At 37.7% G+C, this 19,292-nt stretch overlaps 1 protein-coding gene across 4 annotated transcripts in view; it reads right to left on the bottom strand.

The window, feature by feature from the left end:
* Positions 1 to 434: 434 nt before the first annotated feature.
* Positions 435 to 19,292, bottom strand: part of Sgk3 (serum/glucocorticoid regulated kinase family member 3) — a 104,825-nt gene continuing 85,967 nt past the window's right edge. For 2 of the 4 annotated variants that reach the window (XM_069990839.1, XM_069990841.1), the window contains 7 exons: positions 16,579 to 16,691; positions 16,455 to 16,491; positions 15,633 to 15,719; positions 11,178 to 11,273; positions 8,039 to 8,194; positions 5,876 to 5,965; positions 436 to 2,486 (listed from right to left, as the gene is read on the bottom strand). In XM_069990839.1, the coding sequence (XP_069846940.1) occupies positions 2,316 to 2,486; positions 5,876 to 5,965; positions 8,039 to 8,194; positions 11,178 to 11,273; positions 15,633 to 15,719; positions 16,455 to 16,491; positions 16,579 to 16,691 (750 nt within the window). In that variant the 3' untranslated portion in view covers positions 436 to 2,315. Of the gene's footprint in view, positions 2,487 to 5,875; positions 5,966 to 8,038; positions 8,195 to 11,177; positions 11,274 to 15,632; positions 15,720 to 16,454; positions 16,492 to 16,578; positions 16,692 to 19,292 lie in introns of all 4 variants that reach the window. The other 2 variants (XM_069990840.1, XM_069990842.1) reach the window with 2 other exon arrangements.

Here is a 19,292-nt window from a genome sequence, read left to right as displayed (position 1 = left end):
ACAGAAAAACCCCTCTTCAAAAACAGAGCTAATAAGCCATGTAGGGTGGTTCATGCCTGTAATTCCAGACAGATAGGAAATCATGAGTTTGAAGTCTGTAGACCTTATCTCAAAAAGCAAAACAAAGCAAAAACAAAAACAGAGCTATCTTCCAGGTGTAGAGTACTGACTCTTCATTTGGAATTTTGAGTTTATTTTGGTAATTGCTACAAATAGTTCTATAGAAAGGGCATATATTTTACTAAAAGACATGAGAGAAAGTAAACTTGGAAGAATTTTTACTGCTTGAATATTACATGATATGATAACCTAGAAACTTATGTTTGTCCAAATATTAAGATGTTATACATCTTCTCCCTTCACACATATAAATCATTTTGCAATGACTGCTGGAACCACTACTAATTTCAATTTCAAATAATGACAGGCATTATAGGCATTAGATATTGATCATTAAATTTTCTGCTAATTTTATTATTATATATGTAATATTTCTTGAAATTTGAGAAACATACAATTCTATTTTAAATTTGTTCTTAAAAATATACAATATTTCACTTTAATGCTTGGCAGTTTAATTAAAGAATATCTCAGTACAAAAGTCATACAAGAAACTACAATTTTTATTTTGCTTTATAATAAACAAAAAGTCTTGTGTAAAAGCAGAACTTACAGTAGTGCCAAACAATCCAAATATTTACAATGTAGACATTAATATCTTATCTCCAAAAGGAAGATTCAGTGTATTGGATATAAATATTTATTGAAACTAAATTCATTCTTCTGAATGATTTCTTTTATATTGGTCCTGGGGCTTGAAGGCTAGCATTTTACCACTTCAACTAGTGTTTTTGGGGTTTTTTTTGGTAATTAATTGGACACAACAGTCCCATAGACTTTCTTACCAGGCTGGATTTGAACTGCAATTATCAGATCTCAGCCTCCTGAATAGCTAGGATTAAAGACATGAACATTGGCTGCTTGGTCATTCTTCTGTACATTGTTAAGCCAAATGGTAATGAGGAATACTTTTGTGATTTCTTTCTCCAAAAAAACTACAGAGGAAGTTTTTTCTTAGAGCTTCTAAACTGGGTTACTATAATCTCATAGTACTGTTTCCTACATGACTTGATAAACAGCTGCTTTAAGAATTAGAATTCCAAATGCAGCAATCTTAATTTTTTTTTGGTAGCTATAAACTGTACGTTATGATTTTAAGGTCAGTTTCCTTTACTTTTTCTAAGACATTCAAAAATATAGGGGGCAACAGAAAACTTGCTTAGCACAGATGAGGCCTTGGTTTGATTTCCTGTACTACCCAAAATAAGGAAATGATATTCAATATACATCTTCTAACTTCTGTTATAGTGTTGTAAAATTACACACATTTACATTGACCCAGATTTCTTATTTTACTTTTTAATTGCCAATTAAGAAAATATCTGGTATGCTCCATTTTTTAAAAATTAGAAGACAGTTTCAAAACAGCTATTTGCAAAAGAAAATATCAAGATCTAACCTACATAACAGTGTACTAAACATTTAAGAGACCAAAAAGAATGTAAATAGAATATATTTGTTGTATACACAAATGACAGAGACATTCAATTTTTGCACTAACTTAAAAAATTCTAGCAGTACTTTATTTCTCTTCAGATCTTTGAGAATTCTTAAAATTTCTAAGCATTAAAATTTTTCTTTTCTTCTAGAAGATATATAATTTGAAGTGGCATTTCAAAAGTGATTTCCTTTAGTTACTTCTTATATTATCTGAGAAATGAATGCTTATTTTATGTTAAGTAATAGCCAGCCTATTAATTATGCTCTTACATTTAAATTCTACCAAGACCTAATTATTTCCAACAGTGATTTACTATGAACAGATATGGTATCCTCTTAAAACAACCATGTGCCAATTGCATAGTGCTGATATACAAGTCATAGTAGAGTTACAAATGTATTAATTGTAGATTGCTTAAAAAAAAAGTCAGTCTTGGGTGTGTTAGTGTAAACTGCAAGGGGGAAAACAGTCAATAGCAAAACATTTTCTTTAAAAATAGGTTAATGTTAAGAATAGCTTTTAAACTTTGTTTAAAAATAAGCTTAATAAACAAGAATATAAATTCTAATTCAAAACAGCTACTTGAGATGCCTTATTGTCTTGCATACAGCAGAAAATACATTTTCATCATTTTCAACATTACATGTAAAAATGAGGCACTGTTGAACATATTTGAATATATTCACACAAACAGAGGCGTCTCACTCCCATCTGCAGATTTGTATTTTTTAACAGTTTCTGGGTGGCTGACTGTTCACAAAAATAAGTCCTCTGAAGGAGGAGCGTAAGAGAAACCAAGGAATGCATCATCTGCCTCCAGGACACTGGCATTCACTATAGAATAGTCCGAAGACACACATACAGAATATGGAACAGTCTCCTCCGTAAATACTGTGTCAAAGTTCCTGATATCATCTGGTCCAGCCTAAAACATCAAGAACATAAAATCAATCACTGTAGATTTTCTTTCATTAACTTAGTTTTTTGTTAAATCCTCCTTCTAACGTCACATATTCTTTTCCAAGCTTCTAAATACTTTCTACCTTCATTTTCCTGTTTCATGCAGACTGGCAGTTTGCTTTCCCTACAACAAACTCTTTCTTGTCTGAACCATGTGGCAGTCTCCTTTTGCCAGACCTTACTCTTTCCTGATTGGTTAGTATTTAGGTAACGTTATCCATCCTAACAGTTAAGGTTCTTGTTGTTGGTTGGGGAGAGGTAAGAGTAGAGAGTCTTAAGAGTACAGCAGAGTTCTCACCTATGCTACTTTGAATTTGAGACTGTAACTTATCTTGTCTCTACCTACCACAGCTTACCACCTCTAACATGCAAAAACAAAGATCTAGTAGGCTTTCACAGTAGTATTTTACTGGTATATGTGTGTGTATGTGCACACACATGCACCAGTACTGAGACAGACTTGAACTCTGGTCTGATCTGTCCCTTAACTTTCCCATTCAATGCTGGTGCTCTACCACTTGTGTCATAGCTCCACTTCTGGCTCTTTGGTGGTTGACTGGACTTTCCTGCCCTAGCTTTGATCTTCATGTCTTAGCCCTCTGAATAGCTAGGATTCTATATAGGTGTGAGTTACTGGTACCTGGCTTTTTTTTTTTTTTTGCCAGTCCTGGGGCTTGAAATCTGCCTAGGCGCTGTCCCTGAGCACCTTTTGCTCAAGGCTAGTGCTCTCCCACTTGAGCCACAGTCCCATTTCCAGCTTTTTCTATAATTAATTGGAGATAAGGGTCTCATGGACTTTCTTTGCCAGGCTGGCTTCAACCCCCAATTCTTGGATCTCAGCCTTCTGAGTAGCTAGGATTGCAGATGTGAGCTACCAGGGCCTGGCTCATCTTTTACCTTTAGCTTCCAAAAAACCTGCCGGAGTCTTTCCATTTCCTTACGAATGGGGCAATGTCATTCTTTCTGATGGAGGCATAGAATTTTGTTGTGCATATATACCACATTTTCTCGATCCATTCATCTACTGAGGGGCATTTGGGTTGATTCCTCATCTTAGCTATGGTAAATATTGCTGCAATGAAGATAGTTGTACTGGTAGCTTTAATGTGGCCTTGTTTGTGTTCATTTGGGTAAATGCTCAGGAGTAGGAGTGCTGGGTCATAGGAAAGCTCTATATAGAGTCTTCTGAGGAACCGCCATAGTGCTTTCCAGACTGGCTGAACAAGTTTACATTCCCACCAACAGTGTAGTAGCATTCTCTTCTGGCCACATCCCCGCCAGCATCTGTTACTATTTGTTTTCCAAAACGATGACACAAGTGGAAAAATCCCACAGCTAACCTTCATGTGATGGGCCACAGCCAAAACTCAGATGTTTTGAAATGTTAATATGAAATTATCTTCAGACTGTGTAAATTAGGCTTTATGAGACATAATGGAACTTTGAGTTTAGACTTTAGTTTTGTCCACGTGACCATCTATCGTGTGCATGTTGACACAGTATTCCAAATTAAAAAAAAAAAAGATCTGAAATCCAATTCAGATTTCAGGTAAAGTAGGCTTAGCCTCTAGAAATTAAAATAGAAATTATATCCAAAAGAGTGAATATTTTTTCAAATGATCATTTCTGGACTACCATAAATAAGTCAGTCTACAAATACTATTATATGTATAGGTATAAATATCACACCTATTATTAGTATGAGCTAGGAGCTATATACAGAAACTAACCTTTAGTGAAACTTAAGTAGACTAAATAATATTGCTTTCTTGAATAAGAGAAAGTAATTTCCTTATCCTGTTCTAACTTAAAAAATATTTTTAATGGGGGGGAGGGGGGAGGCTGGGAAGGGATGTGAAGGGTAAACAAAGGAGGAGGCTGCAATGCTTGGTAAGAAATGTACACATTATCCTGCCCATGTAATTGTAACTCCTCTGTACAGTATGTTCACAAATAAAATAAAATTAAATTAAAAAATATTTTTAAAATTTTACAGCAACATAAATTTTCCTATGTGTATATGTATGTGTGACCATCGTGGGGCTTGAACTCAGAGCCTGGGCACTGTCCCTAAGCTATTTTTGCTCAAGGCTAATGCTCTACCATTTGAGCCACAGGTCTATTTCTGACTTTTTGGTGGTTAACTGGAGAGAAGAGTCTCATGGACTTTTCTTCTCATGGCTGGCTTTGAATCCCAGTTCTCAGATCACAGCCTCCTGAGTACCTAGGATTACAGACATGAGTCACTGGTACCTAGTTTAACTTTTTCATATATTCATTTAACATTTTTAAGATTGTCTAAGTCTTCTGCTCATTTTAATATTTGTTACAATTAATATAAATAAGAAAGGAATGGGGCTGGGAAGGTGGCTCAGTGGTAGAGCGCTTGCCTTGCATGCCTGAGGCCCTGGGTTCGATTCCTCAGCACCACATAAGCAAAAAGAAAAATGCCGCAAGTGGCGCTGTGGCTCAAGTGGTAGAGCGCTAGCCTTGAGCTGAAGAGCTGAGGGACAGCGCCCAGGCCTAGAGTTCAGGCCCCATGACCGGAACCCAAAAAAAAAAAAAAAAAAAAAAGAAACAAAGAAACAAAGAAAGAAAGAAAGGAAATATAAAGCTTAAGAAGCATAGGAATAATGGCTTTGGAATCACATATAAATTTCAATCTTTGGATTTGTTATTTTTCATTATCTGATATGTCTAAACTTAATTTCCTTTAAAGCAAATGTTCTAGTAACAACATTAATAGTTAAGTTGATAATCCATTTGAGGAGTAAATTACATATTACGCCCAAATACAAAATGAGTATGTCTATTCAAAGGATACTATCTGTAGTTACTGTTATTGTCCCAATGATCATTAACAATTTCTCAATTTAGTTTTTGTTTTGTGAGCCCTTCCTGGGGATTAAACTCAGGACCCGGGCACTTGAGCTTCTTTTGCTCAAGGCTAACTCTACCACTGAACCATAGCTCTACTTCTAGCTTTTTGGTAGTTTATTGGTGATAAAGAGTTTCATGGACTTTCTTGCCTGGGCTGGCTTTGAGCCTCAATCAGATTTCAGCTTCCTGAGTAGCTAGGATTACAGGCATCAGCCACTAACACCCAGCACTTGCAATTTTTATTTCAGTTTTTTTTTTTTTTCAATACTGGGGGATAGAAACCAGGGCCTTGAGCGGCTAGGCAATGCTCTTCCACTCACTACTCTGCTTCCAGACCATCCTGACATTTGTTAGTTGTACTTCACAACCTGAGTGAAAGACTTCACAAACAGGTACTGAAGCCATTTCCTTAAGGTTAGGTTTTGAGACCTTTCTAGGTTTTGCTCTTCTAGAAAGATTTGAGTATATACTTACTACATTAGGATTAAATGGTGGTGGAATCTTCTTTTGTACAAGGTCAGTCCAGCTGAGTGACTCAAAGAAAGGATGATTCTGAATTTCAAGCTAGAACAGTAAGAGAAAAATTTTTAAATAGGGATGAATATACTAATCATAGAAGAATTTTGGGAGTCAAAACCATTACAATTTTGCCCCTCAATAATTCTTTTATGTAAATGTTTACATCATGTATGTGGGAAACAATGAGACTGTCAGAACAGACCTTTGAAGGACAGCTATTCAAAATAACATAAACTAGTTTCCTCATGTAAAATGGATTGTCTGTCCTAAATAACTTGCTGGTGTTTTAAAGGCCGACATGTTTCTTTTCATCACATTATGTGACATAACTGAGCTCTCATTTTCTCATTTGTAGAAGAAACATACCAAATAAGAGTATTAACAGTTGTAAGTTGAGAGCTCATTTGAGAATATTATGTATTATAGCCATATACAAATTGTATGTATAGCCATATACAAATTGTATACAAAGGAAGCTATCAATAGTGACTAAAAATATAGAAATAAAAATACGGAATAAAGTATATGGACAAAGAATTCTTACCTGAGGACAAAATACAAGGAAGCTGGCAGAGAGCTCTAGACATTGATACAGAAGTAAATTAAGGTGATATATACCACTCTGGGAAGATACTATCACAAAAGGACACAGTACTGATTCTAGATGTTTTCCTATAAGGTGCTATGGGAATGTACAAAGTAAGTTATAGCAGAGTTTGGATACAAGTCTGCCTTTTTAAAAAAAGGCTTCTTAAAAAAAATGATGTCTGAAACTGGGAGAGTGTGAGGGAAGAGTGGCACTGTCCAAAAAGAAATATGCTCATTTCCTGACTTTTTTTTTTTTGGGGGGGGGTTCTGGTTGTGGGCCTGAACTCTGGGCCTGGGCGCTGTCCCTCAGCTCCAGCTCAAGGCTAGCACTCTACCACTTGAGTTCCTGGGCCACTTCCAGTTTTCTGAGTGGTTTTATTGGAGATAAGAGTCTCATGGGACTTTCCTGCCCCGGCTGGCTTTGAACTGTGATCCTCAGATCTCAGCCTTCTGAGTAGCTAGGATTACAGGTGTGAGCCACTGGTGCCCGTCTCTCCAAGGGTTTTTAAAAAAAGAATTAAAAAATGTATGCTCCTCAACAATTTGTGAATTCACTGACATATTAACTAATGCAATACTGGTAACCACACTAGTTTTACCCTGATTTGAAACAAACTACAGATTTCATAATCATCTCAAAGAAGTGTCACCAGATTCGCAAGCAAAAGGTAATTTAATACTAGTTTAAGGCAAAAAGTATTATCTCCTGCAGACAGGAAGCACTTAAAAAATCCTTGGTAACAACAATAATTTAAAGGTTTATGTATCCCTAAACCCCAAAAGGTTACCAGTTGGTTAGTCTCTTGTGTTATAAGTTAATGGAAATGCTGGCATTATTTAGCAATAAAACATTAAATTTCTGTCTATGGTGGCACATGCCTGAAATCCTAGCACTCTGGGAAGCTGAAGCAAGAATAGAATGACCTCAAGGTCAGCCTGAGTTATTCAGCAAGTTTCAGGTTAGTCTGGGCTACATAATGAACACAGATTTAATGGGTATGATGTATACTTGTAATTACAACTACTCTGGGAGGAGGAAGGAAGAAGATTGAGAGTTCCAGGATAGCCCAGAAAAAGATAACAGGAGGACTGTCTCAACAAAAAAGGACTTTGGGACATAGTTTAAGTGGTAGAGTACAAGGCACTTGGGGTTCAATCTTAGCAACTGCAAAGTATTTAAACAGCTAAAAATTATACCATATAACATTTTTAAAGGGGTGGGGAAAGGAGAATAAATTGTTAGAAATGAAAATCAAATGTGAGATAAACAAAAGGGTAAGAAAGATGAATTTGAGTACAAAGAGAAGATCAAATGAAAAATATAAGCTCAAGTGTTTAAAATGCCATATATTTAAAATGCCATACAGTTCTTATGGGAACACTAGTGAAAATTGTAGGGACAAGTGTGTTTCTCTTTCAATTGTGTTACTTCTTAATAGTTCTTCTGTTAAATACCACATAAAATAAGGACTTGTTTGCCAATTTTAAATAAGCTTAAACATAGCTGAGACTGTGAAACATGTTACATACAAAGTCTTCTTTGGCGCCAAGTCGATTTTGCCTGTCTTTTTCTAGGAGTTCTTCCAGGATGGACCAGGCTGTGAGGCTCACTCCTGGCCTCAAACTCAGAGGCTTGTGAAGGATATTATCATACATTTCGGCAACATCTCGGCAATAAAAAGGAGGCTGGAAAAGAGAAAGCAAACTAAGGAAATGTAATGGTAAGTGCACAAATGGTTTTAAAAGAGTTGGACCTCAGTCTGATTGTGAGGGACTATTTATGTCTAGACAGCTGCAGAGAAGCATAGACTTGGCACATGTGGACAGGGGCATTGTGGTCTCCTGATACAGGGACTTTACAACCTAGCGCACTACAGACCTCCACAGATGCTCACAAGGTCAACTTGTTCCACAGCATCTTGCAGAGGGCTGCAAATAACTTTAAAAAGCAAGTTTTAGAGAAAAGCACCAGTTTTGTCATAGGCATTATGATAGAATCATTGGAAGAGGAGATTCAAGGCAGATAATCATTAAAAATTTCCTCATTATTAGGAATAAAGTCACTACACAGAGATTTCTAGGGGACAGAGACTTCTTGTGACAATGACAGCATTATGAGCATATGCTGAAGACTTAAGATGCAGCCTCAACATGAACATTCATTACTCATCTGGCCCAATTTTCTAATTCTTATTGTAAAGATGATATACAGAGGGGTTACAGTTACATAAGTCAAAGTTTGTGTGTGTGTATGTGTGTGTGTGTGTGTGTGTGTGTGTGTGTGTGTATGTGTGTTTGTGCTGGTACTAGGGCTTGAACTCAGGGCATCATGCTCCTGCTAAGCTCTTTAATTCAAATCTGGTGCTCAATGAAGGAGGGGGTGACATGTCTAAAAAGAAATGTACTCATGGCCAGATGCCAGTGGCTCATGTCTATAATCCTAGCTACTTAGGAAGCTGAGATCTGAGGATGGTAATGGAGACTCAAAGCCAGCCTGTATAGGAAAGTTCATGAGACTCATCTCCAATTAACCACCAGAAAACAGGAAGTAGAGCTGTGGTTCAAAGTGGTAGAGTGTTAGCCTTGAGTGAAAAAGATCAGGGACACCACCTAGGCTTGAATTCAAGCCCCATGACCAGCCAAAAGTAAAAGAGAAAAGAAATATACTCATTACTTGACTTATGAAACTCCTCTGGATATGACCTTTACAATAACAATTTAAAAAAATAGGAGGAAAAAACCCTGGTGCTCTACTACTTGAGCCACACCTCCACTTCCAGTCTCATGTATTTTTGTGCTTGGGCTGGCTTTGAACTGTGGTCCTCAGATCTCAGTGTGTGAGTAGCTAGGATTACAGGGTGAGCACTGATGATGGGCTCCACACTTTAAAGTAAAGGATAATTTTTAAAATTCAGAAAGTTTTATAGGACTGCCGCTTTTCCTTTCTTTTGTATTGGAAAGAAAAATGTGTCTTAACTTTAAAAATACACACTTTTTCTATATTTAAGAACCTCTAAAGAACTATAAAGGACTGTAAAATATCTAGATGACAAATACACGGCTGGAGGCCTGATTCAGACTGCAGGGTGCTTGCCAATGAACATAAAGTATTCCAGTCACAGCCTCAGACAATAGAAAAATAAAAGATGACAAAAGGCAGAGATCTGATGATCCCGGTTCAAAGACAGTCTGGACAGGAAAGTCCGTGAGACACTTACCTCCAATAAACCACCATAAAATAAAACAAAACAAAAAACCACCAAGAAAACCAATAAGCCACCAAAAAAAAAAGTTAGGTAACTATTTTATACCTTGTTCTCTCTCTCTCTCTCTCTCTCTCTCTCTCTCTCTCTCTGTCTCTCTCTGTCTCTGTCTCTCTGTCTCTGTCGCTCTCTCTGGTCAGTTGTGGGGTTTAAACTCTAGGTCCAGTTGCTATCCCTCAGCTCTTCAGCTCAAGGCTAGCACTCTATCACTTTAGCCACAGCGCCACTTCCGGTTTTCTGGTGGTTTATTGGAGAGTCTCACAGACTTTCCTGCCCAGGCTGGCTTTGAACTGAGATCCTCAGATCTCAGCCTTCCTGAGTAGCTAGGATTACAGGTGTGAGCCACTGGCATCTGGCAGTTATCTAACATTTTAAGTCACTAGTATTGCTAGAAACAAAGCTTTGGACAAGCCTATCATACTCAAAGGCAAAGAGACAGAGATGGTTTTTCTAAGAATCTATCAAAGTTACCCAGCTGGTATGATGGTATGTGCTGGTAATCTCAGCTACTCATGAGCTGAGATCAGGAGGATCACAGTTAAACTGTTAAGGCCAGCCCAGAAATGTGAGCTCTCACCTCAACAAACAAGCTGGGGAGTGGTTAATATTTGTAATTCTAACTACATAGGACATTTAAGTTAGGAGGATCATGGTCCTAGGCTAGCTCCACACAAAAAGTATGAGACCCTATTAATACAAGAACTAAATCAAAAACAGCTGGATGTGTGGCTCAAGTGGTAGAATGCCTTCCTTGCAAATGAAGGCCTCTAGTTCAAACTCCAGTACTGCTAAGCAAAAAAATCTATATGAGCCGGGCGCTGGTGGCTCACGCCTGTAATCCTAGCTACTCAGGAGGCTGAGATCTGAGGATCGCGGTTCAAAGCCAGCCCGGGCAGGAGAGACCATGAGACTCCTATCTCCAATAAACCACCAGAAAACCGGAAGTGGCGCTGTAGCTCAAGTGGTAGAGCGCTCGCCTTGAGCTGAAGAGCTGAGGGACAGCGCCCAGGCCCGGAGTTCAAGCCCCATGACCGACAAAAAAAAAAAAAAAAAATCTATATGAAAGTAATGTACTAAGATTAAACTTTATTGTGGTAAAAGTGAGAGATCATTTTCGGAGAAAAAGTGAGGGAAAGAGGGCAAAGGGAGAAAGAAAGATGGGGGGGAAAGAAGGGAAAGGCGAAAGGAAGAAGTATTACCACAGGCCTCAGCTTGTCATATTTAGCATTAGTGTTAGCAAAGTTTTTATTTTTGTGTATTTTTCCCAATGTGGTTTTGGAGTCATTTAACAAGGCTATCACTGTTCTATTAGTGTACCTGGTTGTCTGAAATTCTTAAAAGAGACTACTGATTTCCTTATTATCAACAATATATTGGAATAATGATCTCAGAGCAGAAATACCTACCAGTCCATACAGCATTTCATACAGAACAGCACCAAGGCACCACCAATCCACAGTGTTGTCATACGGCTGTTTTCTGATTACTTCAGGTGCAAGATACTGTTGAAAGGAGGGCAAACAGTACAATAATTCAGTAAAAATCAAGACAAAATTTAGGAATAATTAAGAAATTTAACCAATTTTGGGTATCATTACACTAAAAACATCGGCTGTGTCTTCTTGCTCTATAGCAGTGGTTCTTAAGCAGTGTCACTGGAGCACTTCATATACTCAGGCTCTTCAGACATGGATGCAGTTTACATACACACATACACATACATATATATACACATACACATACATACATACACACACACACACACACAGCAAATGGAGGGTACATAAAGCTGAATAAAGTAAGTAATCTGGGGGAAAGTCTTTTATCAGATTAGTTTATTTTTATGCCGATCTTAGGACTTGAACTCAGGCCCTCTCCCTGAGCTTTGTGCTCAAAGCTAGTGCTCTATCACTTTGAGCCACAGCTCCACTTTTGGCTTTTGGTGGTTTTTGGAGATATCAGTCTGATGGATTGTCTGCCCAGACTGGCTCTGAACCATGATCCTCAGATCCCAGCCTGAGTAGCTGGGATTACAGGTGTAAGTCACCAGCATCCGGCCAAGTTAGTATATTTTATAAATGCATCTGGTTACTGTTTGTAATAATTTCCCCTTGCAAAAAGAATTCTTTTTTATTTTTTGAAGGAGGGTCTCACTATATGTCCAGGCTAGCTTTGAGCCAAAGCTGTCCTCCTCTTCTAGCCTGGCACCACCATGCCCAGGTTAAAAAGATTTAAAAAAAATTTTTTTTTGGGGGGGTCCGGTCGTGGGGCCTGAACTCTGGGCCTGGGCGCTGTCCCTCAGCTCTTCAGCTCAAGGCTAGCGCTCTACCACTTGAGCCATAGCGCCACTTCCGGCTTTTTTTCTTTTTAGCTTATGTGGTGCTGAGGAATCGAACCCAGGGCCTCTGGCATGCAAGGCAAGCACTCTACCACTGAGCCACCTTCCCAGCCCCTTTTTAAATATTTTTTAAATAGTTTTTTTTTGTGCTGCAGAGTCCTTGCTATGTAGCCTAGGCTTGTCTTGAACTGGAAACATAACTGCCTCAGCCATCAAAGTACTTGGATTAGAGTTGTGCATCACTATGCCCAGCTAACACAGAATTATTATTTTTGTGGGGGGAGGGTACAGAGGGTCTTGAACTCAAGAGTCTGGCTGCTGTCTCTGACCTTTTGTTCTAGGTTAGCTCTATCACTCAAGCTATACCTCCACTTCTGTTTGTTTTTTGTTTAGTTTTATTGTTTTTGGTCTTTAATTGTAAGAGTCTCTTTTGGCATGGGTTGGCTTTGAACCATGATCCTCAGATCTCAGCCTTCTAACTAGCTAGAGCCACACCTAGGTAAGATAAAATTCTTACTATGGCAATTAGAATATTTTTCTTTTCAGTTAAAAAAGATTAAATTGCATTCATATCCAAGAATTACAATAGCAATTATCAAGTACTTTGTAAACTTGTATAAATTGTTACATCTTAATATAAAAAAATTTACAAATTCACTAAGACACAATGAGAAATTTGAATTTTATATTTTAATATAATTTTAATATAAATGTGACTTCTTCCTGTATCAAATGCATATAAGGAAATAATTCTCTATGATGCTTTCATGTGATCCAGAAATTGTAACAAAAATAAAATGGGTTTAATCATTTCTGATCATTGGGGCTGGGAAGGTGGCTCGTGGTAGAGTGCTTGCCTTGTATGCATGAAGCCCTGGGTTCAAGTCCTCAGCACCACATAAGCAGAAAAAGCCAGAAGTGGTACTGTGCTAGCCTTGAACTGAAGAGCTGAGGGACAGCGCCCAGGCCCCAGAGTTCAAGCCCCAGGAAAGACAAAAACAAACAAACAAAAAAACAAAGAAAAGAAACATAAGTTGGTTTTTTTTTGTTGTTTTGTGATCACAGCACCACTTCCAGTTTTTTCTGTTTATGTGGTGCTGAGGAATTGAACCCAGGACCTCATGCATGCGAGGCAAGCACTCTACCACTGAACTACCTTCCCAGGATTTAAGAAAGATTTTTGTTAACTATGAAATCACTGTACATCCACAAGAAATGTTACTTCACAACAAACAAAAATAGAAGGGTTACAAATAGAGACAAGAGCTGGGTCTAGCTTAGAGAGGGAGAAAAGAGAAAAAAAAGTACATTTTAAGGTAAATGATTATTACTGTAATACTTTTAATTTAATGACATTTTGTCTTTGCTTCCTTTTTTATGTTGCTAGGGATTAAATACAAGTTACATTTTCAACATTACATTTACAATTACTCCACAGTCATGATGAAATGTTACATAGCACCTAGAATAACAAAATGAGGACAGTATGAAATGAACTGCATTTGTGTGTAAAGTGAGAATGAACTTTAAAAAAAATCTTGTAAGGGCTGGGAAGTTGGCTCAGTGGTAGAGCGCTTGCCTTGCATGCCTGAGGCCCTGGGTTCCATTCCTCAGCACCACATAAGCAAAAATAAAAAAGCTGGAAGTGGTGCTGTGGCTCAAGTGGTAGAGCGCCTAGCATTGAGCTGAAGAGCTGAGGGACAGCGCCCAGGTCCAGAGTTCAGGCCCCATGACCGGACCCAAAAAAAAAAATCTTGTAATTATTAGTTAACATATTTCATTGTAATACATTTCCATATGTGTACAGAAAATATGGATATGAAATAAATTACAATTATTAATGTAAAAATTAAAAAAAAACTGGGCATGGGGCTCAATCCTATAATCCTGGCTACTTGGGAGGAAGCTATAAAGGAATCATAATTCACAAGGCTCCATCTCAACCAATGGTTATGAGAGGTAGAGTGTGCCTGTCTTCCCCAACAGTAGGATCTCAGATCAGGCCATGGGAGGCATACAGCAAGACCCTATCTCAAAAATAACCAGTGCACAATGGGGCTAGAAGTGGGCTCCAGTGGTAGAGTGCCTGGTTACCAAGTACAAGTTCTTGAGTTAAATACATACATACATACATACATATATTCATATACATTTTCTCCTCACTAATGTGACTAGGGAATAAGATCTCGTTTTTTTTTTTTGTTCCGGTCGTGGGGCCTGAACTCTGGGCCTGGGTGCTGTCCCTCAGCTCTTCAGCTCAAGGCTAGCACTCTACCACTTGAGCCACAGCACCACTTCGGCTTTTTTCTTTTTGCTTATGTGGTGCTTAGGAATCGAACCCAGGGCCTCATGCATGCAAGGCAAGCACTCTACCACAGAGCCACCTTCCCAGCCCCGGGAATAAGATCTCTTGCCTAATAAATTCTGATTTATGATTTTCACATACACAGCTTTCTTTCAATAATTATTAAAGCAGACCCAACCATATAGAAAAAATAGAAATGTATATCAGAAATCAAATTGCCACGATTGTAGGCAATTTTAATATTTTTGCCATATTTGCTTTAGCTCATTTAAAAAGACAGCTTTATTAAGAATTTCACATACCATATAATTCACCCTTTTAAAGTATATAGTTCTATATCTATTAGCATATCACAGTGTTGTACAGCCATCAGCACAACTGATTTTAGGACACTTTCATGAAATGTGATTTAAAGGATTATCACAATAATAAAATGCTTGACGAACTTTGCCTTAGACATTAAAAGTAAACTTTGCCTTAGACATTAAAAGAAATAAGCATAACTTATCTTTCCTGTTTAAAACAGTCTTATGAGAAACAGTAATAAATAGTCTATAAAGACTATCAGATATTTTTAGTTGGCTGAAAGCTGAAATCACAAGTTTTGTTCTGCTTTTCTTATTTTAATTATTTTTTTTGTTAGTCATGGGGCCTGAACTCTGGGCCTGGGCGCTGCCCCTCAGCTCTTCAGATCAAGGCTTGCACTCTACCACTTGAGCCACAGTGCCACTTCCAGTTTTCTGGTGGCCTACTGGAGGTAAGAGTCTCACAGTCTTTCCTGCCTGGATTGGCTTTGAACTGTGATCATCAGATCTCTGCCACTTGAGTAGTTAGGATTACAAGTATGAGCCACAGGTGCCTGGCTCCTATTTTAATTTTATATATGTAATAGTTCATATTTGTATTTCATAATTATGTCAAAGACAAGATATATTTCTCCTGCCCACAATTTTGGTAGTATCAATTAATTGTACAAAGGAGTTTCATTTTGACATGTCCATATACACATATAGCATGTCTTGATCAGACTCACTCTATTTCACTCTCCCTCATTCCTCTCCCCAAACCAACCTAAACAAGTTTCACTCTCCCTTTTTACACACATGTATCAAGTATTTCAACCATATTCACTTTCTCTATTTACCCTCCCCACGCCCACTAGTATTCATACCCAGAGAGGGTCTGTTTTCTATTTGCATGATAAGACATATTTCTTACCTCTGGTGTTCCACAGAAGGTTGTTGTGGTATCTGAAATAGCAATTCCTTCTTTACAAAGCCCAAAATCTGTTAAGACAACATGTCCCTGACAAATACAATCACAGTTAGATAAGACAATGCTTGGATACAAACCATTTTCTAAAGAAATTTGAAAAAAAATTGGAATTATAGACACCTGGGAAACTGCAAAAATAGTACGGAGTCCCTTATCACCCTACTTAGCTTCCCACAATGCAGACAGTTTTTATCACTACAGTACTGCATCAAACAGGAAACTGACAGGGGTACAAAATGGCTCACTAAAATACAAATCTTAACTTGGTCTCACTCTTTTGTATATGAATGTGTGTGTGTGTGTGCATGTGTGTGTGTGTGTGTGTGTGTGTGTGTGTGTGAGAGAGAGAGAGAGAGAGAGATTAAGTGAGAGAATGAGAGAGAGAAAAAGAGAGAGGGGCTCTATGCAATACACATGTGTGTGTATGTGTATGAGAGAGAGACTAAGTGAGAGAGAGAATGAGAGAGAGAGAAAAAGAGAGAGAGAGGCTCTATGCAATACACATGTAGACGTTCATGTAACACCCATTATAGTCAAGAGACCTATTCCATCCCACACGGACTTCCTCATTCTATCCTTTATCTCCGCACTCCCCTAGGATCCCATCCTGCTGCAACCAGTAATCTGTTCTGCAACTCTAGTCTTGTCATTTCAACAAGGTACAGAAATGCAATCATGAAATATGGAACCTTTAAGACTTTTTCCCATCATTCACAACAACAACAAAATAAATGAAACCCAGTAGATTTTTAAAAGACTACTTACCATTGAATCTAAAAGAATATTTTCTGGTTTCAAGTCTCTGTGAAATTAAAAAGAAGAAAAAATGCTATTGCTTGAAACGAAATTTTAAAAAGATATATTTACATGTAATATTTAAGCAACTTACCTGTACACTATTTTGATGGAGTGCAAGTAACCCAGTGCACTGGCAATTTCAGCAGCATAAAACCTTGCTCTGTGCTCAGGAAAGGACCGTTCTCTTTGTAAGTGAAAAAACAGCTACAAAATTGGGGGAGGGGTTAGGATCATTCACACAGTGTTAAACAAAAACATTCTGCAAATACAAAAGTAAAAATTGTTTCGATATGTTGAATATGAGACAAAAATTCAATAAAGCATAGAACTATGATCTTCCCGTCCATGCCTTTCATCCAATATTGATTCTCCATCAATCTTTGTTTACTCTCATAAACTATGTCCAAAGATTCTCAGTCCCTTAATGTGGCAGAGTTCCAACTATTCTTGAAAAGATTATCAAGAAAGACTGACAATCTTAATCATGCCACGTCCTGGGACTTTCTGGACTGCTTTTTCATAAAAACAAATACTAGTGACTAGCAGGACAAATACAATCCACAGAAATAATTTGTTTGAGATTATTTTTGGAAACTCTGAATACTAAGAATTTACTTATTTAATCTGAATCAAAGATTCTTTTTTAATTGTAGCAAAGATCAGTTGCAATATATCCTGAGGGAACTGGATTGAAATTCACCTGAACTGCTTCTTTGCCTTTACTCCGTATATACCACAAAGAACATACTCTGCTTTGTCTACTAATTATTTCTCAAAATCTTTTTTGTAATTTTTATCCCTACCACTGATTTTTATCAGCTATGACCTACATGACTATAATGCTGACCTCCCACATACATTTGTCCAACATACTACATACAACCCCAGTGGCACTACAATAAACAATCTAAAATGAATGTAATAATCATAAATAGCTAACAAAAATTGTTTAGTAAGTCAAAAAGCATTACAGGGCTGGGTGTGGTGGCTCATTCCTGTTATTTCAGCTATTCAGGAAGTAGAGATAGAAGCATTATGTGGGAGGAGGGGAGAGCTGGGTGTGCATGGGGGAAACATGGGTGTGGTAGCACATGTCTGTCCCAGCAACTTGGGAGGCAGAGAGGGAGGATTATAGTCCAAGGATGGCCAGGTAAAAGTGTGACATCCTTGTCACATGCTGTCGCTCAATTCTGTCATCCCAGTTACTCAGAAAGGTGAGCATAGAAAGACTGAAATTTGAGTCCTGCTTGGGCAAAAAGTTTGTGAGACCCTCATTTCAACCAATGAGAAACAAGGGACAATGGCATATGTCTGTCATCTCAGCTACATGGGAAATATAAATACAAGGACTATGGTCCTGGAAGGCCCAGGCAAAAAGCTAAAAATGTAAGTATTACATGTCAAGGTTAAAATATAAGTATGAATATCAGAGTAAAAAATGACAGGAATAGGGAATGAAATCACACTTCTGCTTTCTGCCTTTATTCTTTTTCCTTATCTTTATTCCTTGTCTACCAACTGCCATACTCCACACCTTTTACACATACTTCCACATTCTATTATAGTTCATTCTCTTTTTTCATTATCTTAACCAAGTGTATCTTTCAGATGACAAGTCTGCCTCTTTTCTTCTTTGCTGCTCAGAATAAAAAGGGCTCAGAAGCAGTCCTAACAGCACGAGGCAACCAAGGAAGATTACAGTAAGATCTCATTTGCAGTTAGATATCTCATACCTACATTTCAAAGACATCAAGGTCTTTGAATATTTACATGTGGTTCTGAACAGAGCTTTGCAGATGGATTATCTATGTGAAATGGAGCCTTATACTAGGACAGTAAGACAAAGAAAGTTAACCAATCTAAGCCTCTATAAAATGGATTACAGAGGGGAGGGACAAAAATGGGTTACAAGAATAACTATCTCAAATAGTTATGATGATTCACTGAGATTATGTATGCAAAGTAACTGTGAAGTGCAGGCTCTCAATAATTTCTTATTATCTGTTAGCATTCAGACCCACATAAAATAACCTCCAAGGTAGGAACAATGGAAGAGCATCTACATTCTTGAATCAAGATACCTCAAAAACTTGCCTCTACATAGAGTCATTTAAAAATTATTAATATTTTAAGTTAACATATATTTGTAATATGAGGGGGTTTCATTGTTCAGTTTCCATGCAAGCACACAATATACTTTGAACAAATTTACCCCTCCCATCATATTCTCATTTCTCTATTCCCTAATTTTTCAAACAGCATTGGGTGGGTTTCATTATGATACATAGATATAGATTTTACATTTACATTTGCATACACCTACACCTACATATATATGAATTAATTCTTCATACCTTTTCACTCTATAGTCGGCCTCTTTTCTACCCTCTTCCCACCATGCTAAGTCTTAAACAGACATCTGACATGGATTTAAGACGTTTCAATGGATGCTTTTTCTTTCTTTTTTTTTTTTTTTTTTTTACTTTTACCTTTTTTTGGTCAGTTGTGGGGCTTAAACTCAGGGCCTCAGCGCTGTCCTTGAGCCTCTTTGTGTTCAAGGCTAGCCCTCCACCACTTAAGTCATAGCTCCACTTCTGGTTTTTGAGTAGTTAATTGGAGATAAGAATCTCACAGGAACTTTTCTGCCCAGCCTGACTTTGAACCCTGATCCTCAGATCTCAGCCTCCTGAGTAACTAGGATTACAAGCACCCAGCCAATAGATGTTTTGTAGACGGTTGATATAAAATATCTAAGCATTTTTGATCATCTGTCAGATGTGCAGAAACTGGTCTTCCTCCTAGTTC

This window comes from Dipodomys merriami, unplaced genomic scaffold (genome assembly GCF_024711535.1).
Source record: "Dipodomys merriami isolate MVZ:Mamm:240054 unplaced genomic scaffold, mDipMer1.0.p SCAF_4, whole genome shotgun sequence".
Taxonomy (NCBI): Eukaryota; Metazoa; Chordata; class Mammalia; order Rodentia; family Heteromyidae; genus Dipodomys; species Dipodomys merriami.
The sequence above is the reverse complement of the archived record's forward strand: the minus strand, read 5'-3'. Positions and strand labels throughout refer to the sequence as shown.